Source organism: Bos indicus, chromosome 19 (assembly GCF_029378745.1).
Source record: "Bos indicus isolate NIAB-ARS_2022 breed Sahiwal x Tharparkar chromosome 19, NIAB-ARS_B.indTharparkar_mat_pri_1.0, whole genome shotgun sequence".
Lineage (NCBI taxonomy): Eukaryota > Metazoa > Chordata > Mammalia > Artiodactyla > Bovidae > Bos > Bos indicus.
Genome location: NC_091778.1, coordinates 39,537,697 through 39,561,940, shown reverse-complemented (window position 1 = coordinate 39,561,940; position 24,244 = coordinate 39,537,697). Strand labels below are relative to the sequence as shown.

General features: G+C 41.9%; 1 protein-coding gene across 1 annotated transcript in view; it reads right to left on the bottom strand.

Moving 5' to 3' along the window:
- Window positions 1-24,244, bottom strand: part of SKAP1 (src kinase associated phosphoprotein 1) — a 305,931-nt gene that overhangs the window by 29,125 nt on the left and 252,562 nt on the right. The window contains exons 5-10 of the mRNA XM_019981906.2: window positions 19,591-19,668; window positions 18,566-18,649; window positions 15,698-15,822; window positions 13,329-13,392; window positions 10,994-11,203; window positions 1,592-1,642 (exon numbers count right to left, since the gene is read on the bottom strand). Coding sequence (XP_019837465.1) covers window positions 1,592-1,642; window positions 10,994-11,203; window positions 13,329-13,392; window positions 15,698-15,822; window positions 18,566-18,649; window positions 19,591-19,668 — 612 coding nt within the window. The remainder of the gene's footprint in view (window positions 1-1,591; window positions 1,643-10,993; window positions 11,204-13,328; window positions 13,393-15,697; window positions 15,823-18,565; window positions 18,650-19,590; window positions 19,669-24,244) is intronic.

The following is a 24,244-nucleotide window of genomic DNA, read 5'->3' as shown; positions in this document are numbered from 1 at the left end:
TCATTATAACTGGTGGGAAGTATAAACCATAGAAACGTATTTAGAGCTCACTGCCCTTTAACAACACCTATTTTGGAGGCAGAAAGCTTGAGGAACAAAGGTTTTTTGTTTTTTTTTTAAAGAAGTATTTGGATTATAGCTGTTGGGACAGTTAAGAGACAAATCTCACTCTTCAGACTGAACCTTAAAAAGAGGAGTGGAGGGAAGAAATGAGATGGGGGAGAAGTCTGAAACTGAATTTTAGGCTTTTGCCAGAAGGCTGCTGCTTCCTGAAGGGAGTTTAATATAAAGTTGACCATAAGAAGCTTCTAGTTACTCCACCCAAGCTGTCCACACGACATGTTCTTTCCTGTACCAGTGAGGGAAGTTGGTTGAGAAAAGGCATATGTGGGATATGGTTTGGTGAAGAAACAGACTTTTGTTGTTGTTGTTGGAATTCTGTACAGCAAGAAGAACAGTAAAAAAAAAAATTTCACAGTGAACTTAATCACAAGCGCTAAGAGTCATGAGGTCCTTACTTGAAACTACACTAACATTCCCGTCATACTTGCTTCACTTCTCTTTGGCTTTGGCTCATGACTTCTGATCCTGCCTATTTGCTGTTTTTTCTCTCATTTGGAGAAGCTGGGTCCTTCACTAAACCTGTTACATATTCACTTCCCATGGAGAATTCACCCAGGAAATGGGCTTTGCTGAATGGACTAGGAAGAGAAGAAAAGGCACAAGGAAAGGGAGAAAGAGGAGAATGGGAAAAGCTGGAGAGACTGGAGAAGCAGAAGGGGAAAAGGACAGAAAGAGAGAAAGAATCCCTAGGCTTAAGACTTCCGTAGAATCTCAAAGAAAAAGTTAGCCAGTATCTCAATCAGTCACTTCTAGGCTCTGCTGATGGCATGAATGTCCTTGAGGTGGCCTGTACATCATATATTCCTTTACAGACAATGATAGACTAGGACCTTGGTCGACTTAAGGGGGCTTTAGAGGGGCATCTGACCTTAGAAAGGATGGGCTGACTAACAGACTGAAGCATGGTTAACAGTCTGGGATGAATAAGATGTAATTTTGTATTCAACAAACCTGTTACATATTCATTTCCAAATGTGCCTGGAATCAAACCAGGCCATCAGAAGTCAGCATCACCAAGCAATTCTATCCTTCACCCCACGCTCACTTTTCAGATCTGACACATTTCCATTCCCCTCTGAACTTGCAATCTCCGGGCCTCTCAGACAGGAGACATTTCCATTCTTTCCATTCTCAATCCTCTGATCTTTTAGAGATGAGGCAATTCTATTTTCACTGTACTGATTTAAGAAATACTGATAGGGAAAAATAAATATCTGGTTCGGCTTCTCACCCTCTTTAGGATAAATCTTAGCCGTTCTGGGAACATTAATTAAAGTGAGTGGGTGGCTACTTTTAAGGTTAAGCTATTTCCCTGTCCGGTCATCTTATTCGGGGCTGTTGAGGTCAACACACCAGTACCCTCTTAGTTAGCAAGTCCACTAAGGTCTGTAGTCAGAGAACGGTGCTGTCTCTGGTGGGAAGCCCAAATATCCTACCCAGCACCTGTACATTTTTGAAGCTCTCATACCTCCTTTTTGTTGAGTGCCACTCTCATCCTCTTCTAGATCATGCTCTTCATCTGTGGGGATAAACATGATCAGCATTAGCAATTAGTGATCAATAGTCTGTTATTTCACTGATGGGTCTTCTTTCTCTGAGCTCAACACACTCTCTTCTTTAAGGCAATAATTACCGTATTCTTTTTTAAGTTTATTTTTTATTTAAGGATAATTTCTTTACAGAATTTTCTTGTTTTCTGTCAAACCTCAACATGAATCTGCCACAGGTATACATATAGCCCTCCCTTTTGAACCTCCCTCTCATATCCCTCCCCTCTAGGTTGATACAGAGCTCCGTTGGAGTTTCCTGAGCCATACAGCAAATTCCCGTTGGCTATCTATTTTACATATGATAATGTAAGTTTCCATGTTACTCTTCCCACCCTCTCTTCCCCTCTCCTCATGTCCAAAACTCTATTCTCTAAGTCTGTTTCTCTGTTGTTGCCCTGTAAATAAATTCTTCAGTACCATTTTTCTAGATTCCATATATATGCATTAGAATACGATATCTGTCTTTCTCTTTCTGACTTGCTTCACTCTGTATAATAGGTTATAGGTTCATCCACTTCATTAGAACTGACTCAAATGCATTCCTTTTTACGGCTGAGTAATAGTCCATTGTGTATATGTACCACAACTTCTTTATCCATTCATCTGTCGATGGACATCTAAGTTGCTTCCATGTTCTAGCTATTGTAAATAGTCCTGCAATGAACAATGGGATACATGTGTCTTTTTCAATTTTGGTTTCCTCAGGGTATATGCCTCCATATTCTTTTTAAAAAAATCATTTCTCACCTTCAAAGTGGCCTTCTTTTCTTTCCCTCTTCATTCATTCATTCACAAACAGTCTTAAGTGCTTACTATATGCAAGACATTGCACTAGGAGCTGGAGATGTGGTGATGGACAAGACTGGCCAGGTTCCTGCCCTTGTGAAGCTTCCAATCCACTGAATTATTTAGGTGCCTATTATTTAGGATCCTAATCCTCTTTCTCAGACCCTATTTCTCCTTCCCTTTGAGAATTCTCTGCAAAATGTGTTATCTCCATGTAAGTATTCAGAGTTTTTATGCGTGAAGCTAAGCACATGTTTAAACCCTCTGTGATTAATTAATCCTTAATGTATCAAACTTTCTTCAATTGTTACAGAAGCTGGTCATATACACAATTTCATGTTCTTGGTACTTGGAGCTTGTAGTTATCTTTTTACTGTTGTTATTCAGCCTGCCTCGTTCATGAGAGTGTGAGCTCCTGAGGGCAGTTGGAATGAATGGCGGGTACACAATGAATTCTAAGTCAATGCCATTGTCTCACTCCATCCAAGTGTTTATATAGTCAAAGTCACAACATGATTTCTTACCTTCATTAACCTGTTTCATCCCAGACTTTGTACTACCTGATAACATGAGAATTGGGTCCATCTCAAGAAAGCATGAGTACCAGAATCATATTAAGCTGTTTTATATGTGGGGTAAAATGCACAGAAATATACTTGCTAGTCTCCTTTTCATCACTACCACCCAATACACACACACAGAAACACACACACACACAAACATTCAGAGAATGAATGGAGCATAAAAAGCAACATTTTGAGGGCTGAATACTCAGTTTCTTCTGGCCATATATACTTTCCTTTCTCTTTGTGAATCTGAGAGCGCTTACCTGTCTTGATCCCCATAGTTATACCTTTAAATGGAACTTTTGAGGTGATGGCCCAGGACAGCCTCCCCTTTAAATATAAGGTTTACAGGGCAACATGAGCTATAGTATGTCAGACTAGGAGAAGTAAACTCTAAGCTCATAACTATGAAGAAACAGCATAAGAGTATGTAACACACTGCTGCTGCTGCTAAGTCGCTTCAGTCGTGTTCGACTCTGTGCGACCCCATAGATGGCAGCCCACTAGGCTCCTCTGTCCCTGGGATTCTCCAGGCAAGAATACTGGAGTGGGTTGCCATTTCCTTCTCCAATGCATGAAAGTGAAAAGTGAAAGTGAAGTCGCTCAGTCGTGTCGGACTCTTAGCGACCCCATGGACTGCAGCCTACCAGGCTCCTCCGTCCATGGGATTCTCCAGGCAAGAGTACTGGAGTGGGTTGCCACTGCCTTCTCCGATGTAACGCACTACAGGACATTAAAGAATTACAATTAATTTCACATACAAAATGAAATAGTTCCCCTGCAAAAATTTAAATTAATATTGTTATTGGGATTGATACTTTGGGAAATAAGTCACATGTTACTAACATTTAAATAGGTATATAACATATATATATATAATATAAGCCTGCCCTCAAGGTTGTATGGGAGAAGGACTCAACTCTCCTAATCTCTGTGTGTGACCCTGCCGCAGAGAATTTCCTACTCACTGCCTGTAGTGCTCCCCCACCTCTCCATGAGGAATAAGGATGTGAGATAATGGAGGAGTGAGATCAAATATCGGAAATAGATCACACTGAAATAAATCACATTTAACATCATTCTTTGCACATTGTCTTCTTGTTATTACCTGCATTTCCTTCCTTTCTCTGCTATGATGCTTTTTCTTTTTGATGTGGGACCAATTTCACAGGATTGAAAACATTCAAAGAAGAGTTGGTATGTGCTCAGTTTTAGAGATACCCAATAATTTGGACAGAGGACAGCTCTTTTGCTGATATCAGACAACTTAATCACAAAGACCAGTAATTTGCTGTGCTTAGGCACTTTTGCAGAGAGGGTTTATTCTACCTCTGCTGTCTGTGCAGATGTCTCTTCCTCCCAATTCTAATCAATGTAAATTGGGTCAGATCTCCGCTGTGAATTACAAATTGGATCCGAAGTTGGAGGGTCACTGTGCCTGCTACTCCACCCCCTTCCCACCACCATTAGATGGGAAGCTACACCAAAGATCTTTTCTAAATAAATCAGACTTTATTGTAAAACTCGGCCACTGACGAGACATAACCTCATTAGCATTGATTTTAAAATAAATTATTGAAAGTGGCTTGCCTGCTCTTTGCATTGGTAAAATAGGAGAATGTAAATGTATTTGCAATGATAAAAATGAAAACTAAAACTTGATTCCTTTATCCTTTCTGGCAACATCACTTAAACCAGTCATGATACAAAAATTGAAAAAATAAAACACTGCTTTATGCAGTTCAATTATAGAATAGATACTCTGATTTCCATTGGGCCTGTAGAGTCACCTAGAAAGAAAGCAGAATGTTGGCCACAGGTCTTACACATCATTCATCAACGTTACTAAGCGCTATGGTGGTGCATGTGAACCAGGATGCTCCAATCCCTATGTCTAAGGCTGTCCTCCCCAGGTGGTTAAAAGCAGGCTTCAGAGTAGGAGCCCAGCCACTGAAGTGAGAGGTTGGGCGCTGTGTCTCTGCGGTCTTTGAAGAAGTAAGTATGCGGACCATCACCTGGTGAAGGCAAGTGCCCTCCCTCCACAGCTAGATGTGTCCTCTCAGCATTGTCCCAGTTTCAGAGTAAAAAGTAAAAGTAAAGTGTCAGTCGCTCAGTTGTGTCTGATTCTTTGAGACCCCATGGACTGTAGCCTGCCACCCTTGCCGGGATTGTCCAGGCAATACTGGCGTGGGTAGCCACTCCCTTCTTCATGGGATCTTCCTGACTTGGGTCTCCTGCATTGGCAGGCCGTTTCTTTACTGTCTGAGCCACCAGGGAAGCCCCCAGCTTCGGAGGGCACCACACAAATAGCTGAAGGGTTAGTTGCACAGTCGTGTCTGACTCTTTACAACCCCATGGACTATATAGCCCACCAGGTTCCTCTGTTCAAGGGATATTCCAGGCAAGAATACTGGAGTGGGTTGCCATTCCCTTCTCCAGGGGATCTTCCTGACCCAGGAATCAAATCCAGGTCTTCCGGATTGCAGGCAGATTGTTTACTGTCTGAGCTACCAGGAAAGCTGAGGCTTACAATTTATCTCAGATCTGTCCGTGAAGTCAAACTGGTATCTTTCAAACTCCAAAGTCAAGAAGACTGATTATATGGCAACACGCAAAAAAAACTCTGCTCACAAAAGGGGGTTAGACAGCCAAATTTCTTTTCTTTTTTTTCTGTAAGGTGAGGCTTTAATTTTAAAAAGATTATTTTGAAAAATAACTTTTTAGGCTAAAGAACTTGTTGAATTTCTGTATAAGAATATTATTAGGCTTTTTAGCATGACACCTACTAAAATACATCTTCATTTAAGGAGGAATTAAAATTTATGTGCTGCTCAACTTTAAACAGTAATAGATTATAATGGTTCTTGCTCCTAACAGCGCATATGGGAACCCAACCTTACACAGGCTTTAAACAAATTAACCTCTAAAGATTACTGTCCACTTATTACATTAAATGCTCTACTTGATTCCCAAATATTTCATTTCAATTGGGAAAACAGTTGAGGAAGATTCTGTTAACTGTGCGAATGTGTAAGAGAACCATGGGGTATCACAAATGAGCATCAGTATCCAGAGAGTTGATTTCAATCAACACTCTTGGCACAATGTCAGGGACACTAATGAGAGGCTGAGAGGAACAGGACACTGACTCCACTGTGGGGACCCCGAGAGGAGCCAGCTTGCTATGACACCTAGCTCCTTTCTGAAGTGCTGCTCTGACATCAGTTGAACTGGGAATAAAATTTTAAAAATGACTAGATAAGAAAGAGGGAGGTCACTTCTCTCAAGTGAAGCAAAGTGATAGAAGCTTTAAAAATGCCGAATGTATCAATGTGCAACCAGATGTCAAGGTGCTCTGGTGACAGATGCAGCAGAAATGCAGATAACCTCTAAGTGCAAAGGGAACAGGCAAAAAATGGAAATAGAAACCACTCCACAGAATGCATAGATATGTTATAAATCCATGGATGCTACAGTACCTCTTCAAACAACATGGCAAATAGGAGCATGATGCTAATAGCGCATTTAATTCTCTGTTGTATAGCTGGTAATCTCAACTGTTACCTCAAAATATTTGCATCCTATCTCCGTGGTAGGATCTTGAGTACTAGATACTAAACTCAATTTTTGCTAACTGCAACACTTGGAATACACTGAATTTAATTTCAAAAATCATAATTGAGCACCTACTAATTGGAGGAGAAAAACCTAAATACAAATCCCTGGGGTAAAGGCTGAACCAGAGCTCAGTTCCAGCTGAGTCTCTGGGAAGCTGTCACTGAGGAGACTCAGTGGGTCCCCTTTCACAGACTGGGGGCGGGGATTCGAAGTAGAAGAAAATACATGGTTCCAGTTTTGGTGTTGGTCAAAAGCAGGTTTGTCTGGAGCCAGGGGTGCACAAGGCTGAGGGGAAGAAAAGGCCAAGAAGGGGCCTGACGGTAGCTTTGATTCTTCGATGCACCCCTCATGGATCCCTGCTTTTCCATGAAATTGGAACTTGTTTCTTCACGAACTTTGTACTTTTGGTGTCTGCTTTTCTTCTTTCCTTAGACTTCTTGCTATCATCATTCCCCGTTTCTGTGGGTCTGGACAATTGTACGGGGGAAAAATAATTCCAAAGAATGGTTTCCATTTGTCTCAAATGAAAAAAAAAAAAAACCCAGTTATTCGCTTTATTATAAAGTGATCTAGTTTCTGAGTCTATAATGGCCCTCCAGGGCAGTGCGGGCAGCCTCAGATGTGCAGACATTCCCAGGGAAGGCGCCTTGCCTTTCCATGTGCTCTCCTGAAATCTCTCCAGACAACACGGCCAGATTCTGTTGCTACTGCAGCTGCTGCGAGGCCTCAGTTACAGCTCTTCAATGGTCTCAGGTGCCTTGCTGGATTCCAGGCTTGAGGCCCCAAAGATAAACCTGATGAAAAACTGTCCTTTTATGGAATCTGGAATCATGAAACTGGGCCTGTGCTAGGCTGCAAAATAATTTTGGGGAGGGGTGAAAGAGGGTTCAGAAAAGCCTTCCATTTTCTACATATTGCTTTAGTATTTCTTTTTTGGTAGTTCCCTACAGTTTAATCTACTGCAAATGAGATCTTTAAAATCAAGGGCTCCCATATTCTTAACATGGATATTCAGAAATCCCAGTAGATAACAATCCTGAAACCATATTATCTAGGACTCATATTGTGGTCTTGGCTGAAAACCTCGAGTGCTCTGGTTTTCCCTCAAGGGAAGGAGAGTGCTAGCCATGTAGCAAATGCTAATTATCCCATGATTAATGTGATGTAGTGCATTTAATTTGATGATCCATACACTATTTTGATTAGGAAAAAACATTTTTGTATTGACTTGGTATATGTTACAGGCACTTTTCTTTCAAAACTAGGAAGTCCATTAAAATTATATTCTGGAAGGGAGGAGATCTCACTTACACAGCCTTCCCCATAGAGACAGTGAGGCTGGTGTAGGCCCCATCCCAAAGAGGAAGGAGAAGCAGAACTGACAGGCTAAATATTCTCTACAAAGCACATTTAACTGTTACGGTGAGACATGTCTTAGAGGCCCAAGTCATCTGACTATTGATGAGTGTGCAACATTAGCACAATCCCACCTTACTGTCAGTTGTCCCTCCACCCAGCACCTGTCTTCGCAGTAAAAATGGGCCTGAGCAGAAGGTGTGAGCCACTTTCCATCTGCTCAGGATTTTCAGTTTCACCTGCTTCACACGTATCACTGAAAATGTCCGACTGGACTGTCTTAGGTCTGGTTGGCGGAGATGGGGAATGAGCCGATTCCCAGGATTCTTCAAAGAGGCACCACTTTCTGTTTAAATGCCACCAAATGGAGAATAGCCAGCATTTACTGAACACTGCCTGTATGCCAGGGCTCTCAGTGCTTTATGCATTCTGTTCCAGGCTGCTCATGCATCCTTTGTGACACTACTATTGTTATTCCTATTTTACAGCTGGCAAAACCACACCTGAGAGACAGGGCAGATAACTTGCTCAAGGTCTCACAGCTGGCAGATGGCAGAGCAGGTCCATCCTGACCCAGAGCCAGCACTGTCACTGTGACATCATGCCGTGTCTTACATGTCACTGCTCGGGGTGGTCTTCTGAGATGAGTGTCAGGCTCCCTCACATCCTCCCTCAGTTCCTCCAAGACAGGGAGGGTGGCACAGGCAAAACTAGCAGCAATTTCAGAAGCAACAAGCTGAGTAGCATGGACGGGAAGCTGGCTGATGGAGACCTGTGTCTGAAATAATCACATCATAATAAAATGCCAATATATCCCAACTTCAATGCAGTCTCTAAAAACTGTGATGGATAGAAGCTTTTGGGAAAGAACCGGTTGGCTGGGAACAGCCCTGTCCTTTAGAAAATAAACCAGCAAGTTGGCTGCTTTTGCCCTAACCTGGAAAGAGACCCTGGTTTTCCTGTGATGTGGCCTTCCTCACTTCTGAGGGGCAGCTGTTGTAAGCACAGGGTAAGTGGCTTTCCTCAAGAAAGCAGACCAGTCTCCATGTCCTTGGAGTCCACTCCAATATCCAAACTGGCATGAGCTTTGGCACACTGGGCAGTGCCACAGTGGCTGAGGGTAGGGTTTTAAGAGGCCTGGGAAGGATGGTTGCTAAGAAACCAGTCACACACTCAGCACCCCACCTGGGGTCAGGTTTTATTTTCTGAGGCATCTTTGCCTTTACTCTCCTTTGCTCTGTGTGTCTGAGCATCGGCTCCCTTCTCCCTGCTCCTTTGAGAAGTAAACATGGGCACCAGCAACACTTCTTTGCTCCACAGAAGGCTGAGTGGCTCTGTGAGGTATTCCCAGGGCACTCTTACACAGCTGTGACCTCAAGTGGAGTGTCACCTGGATATCTCCCCCAGCCTGGACAGCAGCAAGTGGAATGTGAGCTCATCAGGAACCTCTGGCCAAGTTGGGGAGTACATCTCCTTTTAGGGGTTGTTGTGATTTAGATCCATTTCTGCACCCTGCTGTTGCAGTGGAGCAGACTGTGAAAGGGAAGATTCTCAGAGGAGCTGTGTTTTAATGTAGCAATTTGATTCAATTTTCCACTCTATAAAATTACCCATCACTGCTCGTTGCTTTCTAACAGACACCTTCACTCTTAATTTAACAATCCTATCGAATTCTGCCAGGGAAATTGGAAAAATTTATCACCTGTGAAATTTTATTTTCCTTTGGTTGTATCTGTTTTTGTAAAACTTCATTAACGACGATGACTTGCTGAGGAAATTATCATTTTTTTTTTAACTTCAGACACAAGAAATGGCTCGACCTCAACCAAGATATCATTTGCATAATAAAACACAACAAAAAGGCTGGGGAAGTCGTGGACTGGCAGAGGCTGGAAGCGCTGGGAGAAGCAGGCTCTTCTTGTCGTGGGTTGGTGACTGAGTGCGTGAGGTCCCAGTCAGGAGGATATGTATAGCCACAGACCTGCAACTCAGGAAGCAATGACGTAGCTTCTCCCCAAGGGAGAGATGAATGCGGTGTTGACAGGGTTGAACCCTTCTTAGGAAGCCTTGAAATGTCAGTTGCTTACTAACAATATTTTTAGCAACCAGCCCTGACTTCAGTGTTAGGCTCACCTCAGCTCCTAGGTTCATCTGGGATTGAGGTTTAAATTGCTATAAATTTAGACTTAACTTGGATTTCTCAGCAGAGCACTGAACTCCTGGCAAATTTCCACAGGAGCGATCTTTCTGAATGGACTTGAAGATTCAGCGTTCCTGTGGTCTAACTACCTCACAATTAAAAGGCTCAGGCTTCGTTTTTTGCACAGCCTGACCCCCACTGTGCTCCGCACTGTTCAGCAGCTGCTGTTACCCACACAGGAAGTAGCTGGGCAGGAGCAGTGATGACTGCACAGTTTTTGAGATGCTGGTTATCATGCCTTCGGATAAAAAAGAAATACGTACAGTAGACCCGGTGTAATGGTGGGCAGAGGACACACGCTAGGTCTATTAGCAAGAGATGTGGTTTGATTCGTGGTGTATCTGGACTAGGCAAAGGTGATCTGTGCTCTGTCAAGGCTTTACTGTGTTACTGAAAAGGCTTGTCAGCGTTTATATTTCTGCAGTCTTTTCACATCCTTCATCATTTGAGGTGACTTTCCATTATCCTCACAATTATACAGAAAAGAAGTTCAAACTAGAGAGTTTTGATGAAATTCGCAGTGAACCTATGAGAACCAGCATGAGTATTCTTGACTCTTGAACCTGTTGATGTTTGTAATACATTGCTTCACGTGCAGAGATAAAAGACACTCCCCACCCCCATCAACCCATCTTGCCCCCAGGGCAGGGCTTCCGTACTGGGAATCACCGAAGCTTCCTCGTAGTGCCTCCTTCAGAGGTTTGGCTTCCTCTGGAGCTGTCCAAGTTCTATTCTTCTACCAGGTCTAGAGTTTCTAAACTAGAGGAAGGTAATTAGAAGGCGAAATGTCTCACCTGGTAAGATTTCATAAATATCATCTTCTTTCTCCTCCATAGCCTCTTTGAGCCCCACGCTACCAGGCAAGACAATGGGTCTGCTTTGGGAACCAGAATTTGAGGAGTCAAAACCATCGATATCATCGTACATCTCCTCTTCTTCCTCTTTCTCCTCTTCTTCCTCCTCCTCTTCCTCCTCTTCATATGGAATGGTTAAGGAGCTCAGGTCTGTCAGGGCAGAGATGGGAATGAATCAAGACAGGGTGAAAAGGAAAAGGATAAGGCAGGGAAGGAAAAAGGGAGAAGGAGGAGGAGGGATGAGAATAAAACATGTCAAAAGAAAATGAAACACCAGGTTAAGTGCTGTTATTTCTAATGCGGGACTGGGTGGCAGGAAATCTACAGAAAAGGCCAGACTAGCACTGCATCAGGTTTAAACCATCAACATAAATCCTTTCTTGCAATAAAACTTGATCAGGATGAAGCAGCCCTGAAAAGTATGGGTGTGTGAGAGCACACGTGGTGAAGGGAAGAGAATAGGCCAGAAGGGGAAATGCCAGCGTGCCGCGCGCTGCTTGTCAAATGGAAAACTGGGAGCGTGAGTGATGGCCTAGGTTCTCCGGGGCGCACGGGGCCTGGAAACTATGGTGGCTTCCATAGGATACCTGAGCTGTCACAAGCTCATTCATCTCCCCCATGGTCTCACTGCAGAATTTCAGAGAGGTTTGCTTGTAAAGAGAAAAGCGGGCAAAAGTGGAAGAGGAAGAGAACGTGGGATGTGGAAAAATATAATGGTAATATAGGACCAGATGGAATGGCTGAGTGATGTGGTTTCCATGTCCTTTTGCAACTGTACAGTCTGGCTGACCTTAAAATGGGTCACCACATAGAGGATGTTGAGCCATTACAGCACTGGGGAGCACAGGGCAGGAGAGGGAGATTGCTTTCTTATTTTAATGGGGAACTGGGAAGGTTCATTCTCTGAGGCGCAGTATAGAGCGCTCTCTGAAACCCTGCTGAGGGGCCTCTGCAGGATGGGCGAGAGCAAGCAGGGTGCTCTGGGGAAGAAAGAACAGAGAGACATCCGATGCTCATTTCGAAATACAGTAAAACTGTTTGGCTTGATTAGGCTTTTAATAAAGATTTTGCAACTATTTTCATCTGAATTCTGGTGCCACCTCATATGAGGAAGGGATCAAAGACACATCTGTGGCTTAAACCATATGTTATTATTTTGTTTGTTTTAAAATAAAATGGAATGAATAATTTCTTCAATGTGGGATTCTGAAAGTACCACAGGGTACAGCTCAATAAAGCTGCTTGGAGTTTTATTGAGGTTTACACACTTAGGGGTATATTACACGCATAAATCCAAGGCACCTAGATGAGAGCGTACCCTGTAGCCTCACCATCAGTGTTCATGTTTGCCTGGTTCTAGTCTATTATACGCGACGCTCTTGGTGGATGCAATACTTTGTTCCTGTGATAGTAAAGGCATAAACTGAGTAAAAGAGGCAATTGTAATTAAAGCTCTGGTGCTTCCTTCTTTTTTATCCACAATAAAATCTTATAGCAGAATTAAAAAAACTAGATGAAAAGGCTTGGTGTTTTTAGGTTGATGTTCTTCTCACTAGGTCTTGGGTCACGTACGAAGTTGGTGCTTCTGCCTTTCTGCATAGGCAGGTACCTGCCATGAGGTATGTGTACCATCAAGAGGGTTATCAATGTCAGGCGACAGACTCAAGGCTAGTGCTCCTACCTGCCAAGCCCCTCCCAGGCAAGGCTGCCTGGGCCCTGTCACTGCTGTGCCTACAGGATGGCCAGCAGAGGGTACTCTAAGAGCAGTCATTTAACATCTTCAGGCAGGACTCTTTCCAGGCAAAGCAAAGAACATTTGATTGTGGTTTGGGAAACAGCAATTTGTTTTTTGTGTCCAACGTTCTTAAAGGCCACCTAGATGAGATTATTCTACTTGACTAAAGCTGGAAGATTTTGAACCTAAACCATATCTAGATGACTTTGGTATCATGTATTTCCTTTCCAGAATATAAGGGGTTATGAGACACTGAATTGAGCTGAGCTGGTTTTTAGCATCTCTTTTCTGGTGATTATAAATATTACAGACCTGCCTGCCTCTAGGTGGAAGAGATAGAAGGATACTAGAGGTCACCTCTAGGTTGATGGTTTCTTTTCCTTCTGAATCACACATGGTACTATTTGTTGTTATCATGTGAAAGATATGATAGGGAGAATGGGCAGATAAAAATATATTGAAGTCCATGGATTATACTTATGCAATACAACTTGAATTGAAAACGGACTGAAATACTGTTTCTGTAATAACGATACTTACCCTTTAACAAGAAACTTATTTGATTCACCCAGTCTCTGGCTTCAGCTGGACTAGAAGCTGTAAACTAGAGAAAAATTAGTGAATTAGTTTATCACTTTCACTAAAATTTCTGTGAATCCTTTAGGGATGTTCAAGGGGAGGAATCTTGTGAGCTGAACTGCAGTCAAGTAGAAGGCTCAGAATTCTCATTAATTCTCAGATTCCTGAGAATTAAAATTTAGAAAAAAGATCAAAATCCCACTCAAAGAGATTTTTCTCCTTCTGTAAATTTGCATACCCAAAGTTGACAGCTGGATTTGAATCCAGAATTCATGTTCATGTGCATTCATTCATTTGATTACCCATTCATTCATCAGGCATTTATTGAGAATAGTTTACAGAGACAAAGGCAAACCCAAATTCCTGACTTCAGATGAACATGTCAGTTTTGGAGACAGCACACACACTCGACAAGGGAACACTACAAGGTAAGTGCATCTGAAAACAGCTGGATGCTGAGAGAAGACAGGGAACACTTATTATCACCTCTGGTAAGCCAGGGAGGCTTGTTGAAGTAATACTGTTTGGGTTGAATTTTTAAAGAGAGTTGGTGGAAACTGGTGGAGGGAGCTGAACATTTCAGGTAGGGAGAACCAGCCACCAAAGATTAGAAATAAGACCATCAAGTATAGGGAAGGTAGGCAGATCAGCTTGACTGGAGAACAGTTAACAGATGAAGCTGGAGAGCTGAGGATCAAAGAAGAATTGATGAAAAGGCTTTGAGTTTTAGGAATTCAGATTTCAAGTGCAGGCAGTACAGATAAAGCCACTGTAAATTCTAGCAAAAGGAGAGGGAGATTCTTTCAATTGTGAGAAGGACAGACTGAAATAGGGAGAAATTAGAGACAGATCAACTAGAAGGCTACTTAACTAGTCCTCTGAATGAAGTGATAGGGACTTAACAATTGTGATGGCTGTAGAAATAAATCAGAAGGGAAAGATCCAAAGGATATTGTAGAGGAAGAATCCACAGACTATGGTAATGACTTGGATTCAATGGGCCAAAGAGAAGAAGTAAACAAACTCTACATCCTGATTCACAAAACAGGCCATCGGGCTTTAGTAATTTCTTATTTTAAATGAATCAACTTGAAATGACTGTTCCTGAAAAACATTTTTATTATCTGGTCATTAGGGTAAGATAAAAACATGTGCTGTGTAAGAAACCTAGATTCCTGCTTAAAACTTATTAGTAAATACTGTCATTCTTGATTTCTTAAAAACACTTGTCTATAAAAATGACTACTAGGGAAATTGTTTTAGACTTACATACATTTTTATCTGGGCCTTGCAAATCAGAACTTAATAATAAAAACAGATAGATCTATTAAAAAAATTCCATAGAAAAGTTTGGTTTAAATTAAAAAATTTCTTTTGAAATTACATAATTAAAACCTAGGTCAGTTTTACAAAATCAGGGCTAGGATACTGTAGAAACGAGAAAGGATGAGTGCTGAGAAAGACTTGAAGGGTCAAAGGGTTACGTACATGGTTAATATTAACCTTAGCACGGCTTTTCTCTTTTTCTTAAGTTAGCTAAAGTTTTTCTAAATTGTTTTAGTAAAACTGTGATAAAAGTAGCCAACAAGGAGGAAACAACATGTGTATACACCCACAAAATATGTGTATTCAATGTAAAAGTATATTTTTGGTGAAAAATCACTATATTCCCATATTCAGACTTTTTTTGGCCTTTTTAATTTTATAATGCATTACCTATTATATCAAAATATATACAATGAACACAGTGAAGACTGTCTCTCTCACCTGACTCAAGTCCTCTAGTTCCTCAGTAGTCCCTAGTATTACTCAGTACTCATTGCTTTAGTATCTTAGAAATCTTTCCAGAGATACGCAGTGCACCTATACACAGGAAGATTATTTTGGATAGCAAGATGAATATGCAAAAATGAATTATTTCTTCACCCTACAGTCAGATTTCTCTTTTTTCTGGATTTCGTAAGAGGAAGTGAAGATAATCAGTTGAAAAAGAAAGAGAATGGAAATTAAAGCCATGGAATTAGAGACTGAATAAAGAATCGGGTTGTGTGCTGCACTAGACAAGACTTTCACCTACAGAATGAGACTGAGAAGGGAAGGGATGAAGAGACGGAAGCCTGGCAAAGGCAGCATCTAGGATGGATGGATGAATGTGGCAACAGAAGGGTGGGCATGACACAGCCAAGGTGAGGACATGTCAAGAAAGAAGGTCTTGGTGAGAAACGACAGGTAACAAAGGATGGCATCCAGCATCACAACCACAGCTCACATGCGACATGGAACAAAACTGCGACACTAATGAGGATCTCCAGCTCTTCGGCTCATCCTACCTCATAGCTGCGCCTATCCTGGGAGGTCAGCTCAAAGCAGTATTCTTTCTTGTAATCTTTTCGCAGGTAGGGGGCCATCCGTACACTGTAGCCCTTAATGAGGAAGATCCCTTTGGGCTGCTTGCCTGCAAGACAGGAAAGCTTCCTTTATCTCTAGAGAGATGCAACTGCCAAGGGAGGGCATCTTCTCTGGATGTAAAATAAAAGCACAGAAACAGCTGTTACCTCCCTGAGGAACCACAATAGTCGAGGAAGGGTTATTAGAGAAGCTTAAGAAGACGCTACTGTGACAGCCAGGCAGAGATCACTGCCAAGCTAGGGAATGCAACGTGAAAGATTATTTTGCCAAGAGTACAACAGAGACAGAGAATTTATTAGAATGTTAAGAGATCTATAATAAGAGAAAGAAGAAATTATTACAGCGGGGAGAGTATGGCTGTAAACATGAGGCTCTTGAAGGCTATTATAGAGCTGAAGCATTATTATCAGGGCCAGCAGAGCACATGTGAGGGGAGGGACAGCAGCACAAGGGGCTTCCTAAGTCCGGGTCTCCTCCTATGTCCTACGTAGCGTTTGGGCTAGACTTCTCTTCCTCTCCTGCTGGTCAGGTAGAAGTTATGCTAGAGGGAGAATAACTAAAACTCAGTATTTTATCCCCCTTGCAAGCAGTCAGACTGGGAAGCAGCAGAGTACTGTTGAGTGTCGTTAGATGATGAGGACGGGAGCATAAAAGGAAAAGGACCCTGAGTGAGTGAAAGGAGAGACTACTCTGCCTGTCACTCTTAGAAAAGAATTAGAAACAGAAAAAGAGGGGGTGGTTCCCAACGATTTTGCGTCCTCGTGGTGTGGTCCAGAACTTGTAGAAGACACAACCACAGTGTCTGGGTCATGCTTTCTGCCCTGCAGAATGAATTTCTTTTTTTTTTGGCCGCACCTCACAGCATGTGGTTCCCTGTTGAGGTTTTCAACCCACACCCCCTTGCATTGGAAGCATGGAGTCTTGACCACGGGACCACCAGGGAAGTCCCTAGAATGAATTACTTTTTGATGATGATGATGAGAGGGGTGGCAATGGGAAGAAAATAGTTACAGAAAAGTAAAAGCATCTGTCTTCACCTGGTTGAGCTAAAAGAAATACACAAACACTCTGTACTTACTAAGAAAATGTCTTGGGCACAATAAGAAGTAACTGGCAAGAAGGGAGCCATGCAACAGTGCTTTTTGACACCAGAATCTTTTTTGTTAAAGTATCTCTCCTTGTTCTAACTGGCCACTAAAATGTTTTGTTGTTCTTTGGTCACCAGATTTTATTTCACTCTGATGGCAAAATGGTCAATAAAAGTCTCCAAGCCTCTCACTCTTGCTCTCCCTCCTCACCTTGCGTGGGAAGGATTCTGAATGAATGAATGTGATACCTGGCTTTATATCCAGATATACCAACCACGTATTTAAAGGTAAGGGGAATGATAAACATTTTACCAAGGGCATATATGTTACATTAGTTTGAAGGTTCAAAATAAGAAAATAAAACCTGGCTAGCCTAGAATTCAGGGGAGAAACTTGAGTTGCTGGATTTGAGAGTGGGCTAGGGGTTGGAAGGATGCAGGGGGCTTATTATTCAGGTTTTGAGTTATGCTGCTATCATTTCCAAGTACACCTCACACTTTACCCATATATGGGAAAGGCTCTGAGGAATCGTGATGGTGAACCCAAGATTAAGGTTAGTGATAACTGTTGCAGGCAGAGAGGCAGAGTGAGGTAACTGCCTTGAAGCCCAAGATCTAATCTGAAGGATTCCATGTCATTTAGCAAAGCTGTTCTTTCTGCTACTTTTGAGCCAAAGGTGCAGGAAGTCCAAAGGCAACTGTGTAAGTATCTGACTATTCCCTTGACTAGCTACCCAGGCTTTGGGAGAGGAATAAGTCCAGGAAAGAAGGAAGAGAGGAGAAACAGAAAATTACTGAAAGGACAATAAAGGATTTACTTTGGACCACTGGCCTCTGTAAGGTGGTAGAACCCAAAGAAATCCCCGCAAGATTGCTACTTTATCTTCCTCTTGCGTGGCAGCATTACTCCTGCAGCAGTCTATCCAGCAGGAAGGAATTCCCTGTTTCAAAGTTTGCATTCACCTACAGTGATAACTTTTAGCTTGTAGTTATTTGTAGCTCCTCCAGTTTGTGCTTATATCCTCTATTCCTTCTCATGAACTAAGCAAGAGTGTTAAGCCAGGATGGGAGGTCTTTTAGGGATAGCTCATGAGTGTTGTGATTGATTGAGTCAGAGGTGGTTCATAAGAAGCTGCTTCTGACTTGGGTCAACACTTTGCTGCTGCTGCCATCTGGCTGAAGGGTGTCTCTCGGGCACATCAACTATTGGGGTCTCAACACTCCATGGCTCTAGGGATGTCCATTGGATTACATCCCAGGAGTCAGTAGGATAAAGTTTGAAGCACGCTCTTAGAGAGTTCGTACTCAAAGGTTATATTTCTGGGCTGTTGGTAAGCTGCTAAAATCCTTCTCAGAATTATTATTTTTCAATATTTAACCTATATTATTGATGCCTATAAAGTGTTTGAGGTTCTTTTTTAACAAATGCCAAGGCATTTGACCTCAATAATATGTTATTAGTCATAAGGTAGCCTTTTGATATGCTGACCACACTATCCTAGTGCTTAAAGGGGCTATTATTTCTAAACTGGTATGAGTTTTTGGTGATGAGCAAGGTATTATTTAGCCAAGCTTCTTTCCTAAGCATGTCTCTTTCTGGGTGTTAGTTAAGGACTACTAAGTTTAGATCTAAGTGCTTGAGAATTTACGAAGTGCTTGCATCCAGGAGTGAGGTGCTGCTGTGCAAATGAAGAACACTTACTTTTCTCATTAGCATAGTAGTAGAAGAGGCCTCTGCTGACAACACACCATCGCTTCTGCCACTCTGATCCAAAGAAACTATGATCTAAACAGAAGAGCAGTAAGGGACATAAATTCAGGTAACTACAATCACTGAAGGGTCCGTAAAATCCAACAACACACAGTCCAGGGTGTTATTGTTTTATTTTCCAGGTTAATGGACTGTAAAACCCTCCCTTTCACTCCCACAGGTTATCCCATATTGACTCAGAGTGCAGAGGACTCACTCAGGTAAAGGCCCAAGTTCTAAACAGGTTTTGCTTGCTCTGACCTCAGCGGTTTCTCTACATTTCCTTTATCTTTCAGGTTCTATCCTCATCCTGTAGTTATAAAATTCTCCACATCTCCAGATCTTTATGTGTTGTTGCCTTTTCAGTTCAGTTGCTCAGTCGTGTCTGACTCTTTGCGACCCCAGGAACTGCTGCACACCAGGCCTCCCTGTCCATCACCAACTCCTGGAGTCCACCCAGACCCATGGCCATGACATTCTAGGCCACGGGCATGAGCAAGTCTTTCTTTGTACTAAGCCAATTTGCCTGAGTGTTAAACCTGGTACTCCAACCCTACTATCCTAATTAAAGAGTGAGAGCTGAAGATTTGGACTTGTCTGAAACTTGAAAGTCAGCTGCTTCACATATGATATAAAAATTACACTTGAGGCAACACAGTTTCGCTCTTTACGGGTGCACATTGAGAGATGAGAACAATAATACAGTCATTCATTTATTCATTCAACAAGTAATTACTAAGCAGATGTACCAGGTGAGCAAGACAAACCAATCCCTGTCCTGATGAAGTGGAGATCTGGGGCCAGGTCTTTCCAGCCTACACACAGATACCAGACTTTTCTTTTTTTCCTTTCCTCTTGCCTTATACCTGCCTAGTATAGCACTGGGCACAGAGAATGCATTCCCTAGGCTGGCCCTCTTTTTCCTCATTTCCATTCTCTTCTTGGAATGTTCTGAGATCTGGGGGTCTAATCAGTACCTTTGCTTTTCTTCTCTAAGTATCCTTGCTTGATGATATTATCAAGCTCTTGAGCTCCTCTTTCGATGTCTTCCATTCCTAAAAGGAATAAGAGCAAAATGTTTTGTTGAAATCTGACAGAATTTTCATTGATTTGGGCTACTTGAGATAATCTACATTAATGAAAAGATGCAGACGGGCTATTGCTTAAATATGATACAGAATAAAACAATCTCCAGGTGACTGGAGGGGAGTAAATTTTCTTTCTTTCTAACTATATCTAATGCTGAAACTGCTTAAAATGACTTAAACATAATATTAGTCTGTACAAGGGAGGTTGTTTAAATGTGCACTGATTGGTAAGAAAAGGACTCCAAAAACCTAAGAATTTGCTTAACTAAACACACACTCACCTTTTTCTAACAAACAGAAAGTCACCTTAGTAAATATAATTTTATTAAGTTCACACAAAGAAAGGCTATGCATAGCTGAACTTGGCAATAATTGCCAAATCCCGGTTTTGTCAATGTCAAGGAAAAAGTCTAGGAATGGTAGAAGCCTTTACACAGAGAAGATCTGGTCTGACATCAGTTTTTAATTGTATGCTGCTAACACTCTTGGCTTTCAATTAGCCTCGTTAGGTACAAGTTTATTGAGAAGTCAAGATCCTAATTTATACTCATTTTACAGAAGGGAGGGGTAAAGGTCAGAGACAAAGAGGAAGGAATTTAGTTCTCAAAAAAATAAACAACAGCAAAAACAATTAAAAACTCTGTACTTCTTAATTAGGAGAAATGAAGGGAGTGGGCTAGCATAGTCCTAATATTCATTCTTTTTAGGTTCGGGGACTAAACTTTTTGCTTCTACGCTGTTTCCAGCTTAGTTTCAAAAATGTAGATCAGAAGAGCTCTTTCTTTTTTAGCTGAGTGCCTGACTCTTTTTCCTATTTGTTCTTATTTTCAGCTTCTTGTTCATGGGCTGTTTCCATTTGTGTGTTTTGCAGTTAGCAAACTCCGTGGCTGCTATAAATCTCCTGGATGGGTCTCAGGGTGCACACATGAGATGAACAGCAGCAAAGGAAAGTTCATCTGTCTAGGATTCTTTCATTTCTCCCACCCTTCTGAAAATTCTAATGTCTCTTTGAAAATGCTCTCCAAGAAAAGAGAAGCAGATCATGCTGAGGGTGAGGACCTGGTGCAGGTAAGCAGGCCCTTGAAGGAGAACCTATCCTCTCTGCCTGCTGTCAAAAAATAAATTGCTCCTAGAGGCCTAAAAATTAAATGAAAGACACAAGGGATAAGAAAAACAGGGTCCTTTAAACCTGGAGTTTCCATCTTTTCTTCCCACCATTTTTTTCCCCCTTTTTTTAAGGTCTTGTTAAACTTAGAGACACAATTTCTTGTTAAGGATGCCAAGAGTCTGAATCATAAAAGACATGTTAAACGTTCTATTAGAATTCAAACCTCCTTTTTTAATGCAAATCTAAATGCCATTTTATGGAACATCTATAATTATGAAAATGGGAAGACATTGCCTCGTGTTCGGGGAGAGTCTGTGAGTATGAATATTACATTAATGGGCCCACACCAGCTCACTGATCCTGCTGGCAGGAGCATAAAAAATGCTTGAGTGAAACTTTTATTTAGATGTTAAGACTCCAGGCCCCAGCGGGGTGACAGAGACAGTCCCTGTGAGTTGCCATCCGAGAGAGAGCTTGAATTGAATTACCCAGGGGGGAAGGAAGTAGTGATGAGCACTGCTTCGCTTATTTAATTTCATTTACTTTCAGTACATTATCAGCATGAGGCTTTTCTCTCCCCACCAACTGAAACCCAAGAATGCCACCACCAAGAAAACAAAGACATAATGCAGCCGAGATGTTTGAATTCAAAGTTACTAATTTTAGGAGACTAGGGACAGCACCGGAGAAGGCGATGGCACCCCACTCCAGTACTCTTGCCTGGAAAATCCCATGGACGGAGGAGCCTGGTGGGCTGCAGTCCATGGGGTCGCGAAGAGTCAGACACAACTGGGCGACTTCACTTTCACTTTTCGCTTTCATGCATTGGAGAAGGAAATGGCAACCCACTCCAGTGTTCTTGCCTGGAGAGTCCCAGGGACGGGGGAGCCTGGTGGGCTGCTGTCTGTGGGGTCACACAGAGTCGGACACGACTGAAGCGACTTAGCAGCAGCAGCAGGGACAGCACCATCACTGCCTTCTTACCTTAAAAGTCACACTTGGTTTGCTAAAATTGGGCACTGAATGAGTTGCTGAATTTCCTCTCTTGGTCATCTATCAACAAGATTCTGAAGAGGAAGAGAGCTGGAAATACAGTATTTTATATGCTGTGTTTTTGTAAGATGTGTATGTTGCTTTCTTATTAGAGGGAATCTGTACTGATGAACTCTCTTGCCTGCATTCCCTTATGGGCAGTGGAAAAAAATGGGATTATAGGTGAAGTTTGGAATGGCTAGGGAAAAAAATCAGATCAAATTAATTTTTATTCTGTTGATTGTCTTCTATGTCTAAGGCACTCTGTGATGACTGCAATAACAGAATTGTTCTCAATGTAAAGTTGACTCTGAGCCCAATCTTATTACCTCCACAATCTATTAGATAAACCCAGATGGGATCCAGATCAATCTCAATCCAAGGTGAGAAGCCACTGTGGCAATCAAGTTCTCTCCCCTTTCAGTGTCAGCTCAGGGTCTCACTGATCAAGAACTGGTGGTCCTGAGGATATACACATTAACTCCCATCCTGTGTGATGAGGCTGGAAGAGCCTTGTATGTCTGAATTCACAGGTGAACCGATATGCAGAGTTACTTAACATGTAATAGAAAGTATGTAGATGTTTTACGGGATGGTAATAAAAATATCATTTTTATTATCATAAAAATGGAAGGAAGAAGCCACAAACAGTTGCATGAGTTGCTATTTTAAGGCAAAAACATTTAAGTATATAATTTTTTTTTTTTAATCAAGGCTTTTTGTCCATTACCTAAAAAAGATATCACCACCTTGATGGAAAACAAAAGAAATGATTTAGATTTATTGGGAATAAATTGCTCTTTGGATAAACCTAGGGGTGTATCACATTATATCAGCACAAAACAGAATTGCATTAGTGTCATAATCTCTCTCTCCTACTGCACTTAACTAAATCTCTCAGAATAGCCCATATAAAGAAAAGATTCACTTAGCTGAAGGATGTGGGGCCATAAAGATAAGATCAACAGAGAAGAGTGTTACCCAGAAGTGATGGCCACCCAACTTTCATGACAGATGAAGATAAAAGAAATTCTCAGACATCTTTCTTTCCCCATCCAGATTCCTGTAAACCCTGTATCCCACCCATACCACCTCTGCAGAGTAGAAGCCCATCTCTCAGCACTAAGCATGACTCCTTAGTTAGCCACGCACAGCAACAACAATGGGGGCCCTTTGGAGTGTGATACATTTCCATAAAGTAGTCAATAAAAAAGACACGGGAGCTTATGTGAGTCACGGCCTATTGAATCAGCCGCATTCTAGCCCACTGAGAAAAGAGAATTGGAGAAAGCAGTTGGCAATACCACAGCACAAGGCTAATAGCGCAGAGGCCGCACAATTTCTATTGCAAAAAGGCTGCAGCGAAAAACAGTAGCCACAAACTTTCATTATAGGTACTGGCCTGGTCTCTTGCCCAATCAACCTGAGATGAAAATCAATGATTTAAAAAACTCCATCTTTTGTTCAACATTTTCCTCTCCCTAAACTGGACTTCTATCTTCTCCTTTCCTTTTAATCCAAGTTCTTTTCAATTGTTTGAAAAAGAGACCAGGCCAACTCCATCCTGGAGACAGATAGCTCCCTGGGGTGAATTTCAGGCAGGACGAAGTTCCAGTTTCTTTCATTAAAGTACCCATGATATAGGACCTGGGATTTTGGGGGATGAGGTTGGATAAAATCTAAAATTTGAAGGTTGGGAATGGTCAAGTTCCATTTGTGATTCCAATTCTCACAGATCACTGGTGTGTGTGTGTGCATTTGCAAAATGACAGATATACTTCACAGTGTCTCAAATGGACAAAATCAAAGGGGATATGGCAGGTAGGGTGGGAGGTATAGTAGTCTCCTCTCTGGTTGTTGTTAATCTCCAGCATCACTTTGCAGACAAAGGTCTGTATAGTCAAACCTATGGTTTTTTCAGTAGTCACATATGGATATGAGAGTTGAACCATAAAGAAGGCTGAGCACCAAAGAATCGATGCTTTTGAACTGTGATGTTGGAGAAGACTCTTGAGAGTCCCTTGAACAGCAAGATCAAACCAGCAATCTTAAAGGAAATCAACCCTGAATATACATTGGAAGGACTGATGCTGAAGCTGAAATTCCAATACTTTGGCCATCTGAGGCGAAGAGCCAACTTATTGGGAAAGACCCTGATACTGGGAATGATTGAGGGCCAGAGGAAAAGGGGGCGACAGAGGATGAGATGGTTATCAACTCAATGGACATGAGTTTGAGCCAACTCCGGGACACAGTGAAAGACAGGGAAGCCTGGCATGCTGCAGTCCATGGGGTCGCAAAGAGTTGGACATGACTGAGCGACTGAATAATCTGTTGGTTAAATCCTCTGCTTTGTTTTAGGTTTCTGAGTCCTTCTTTAATAAGTTCATTACTATTTTTCTT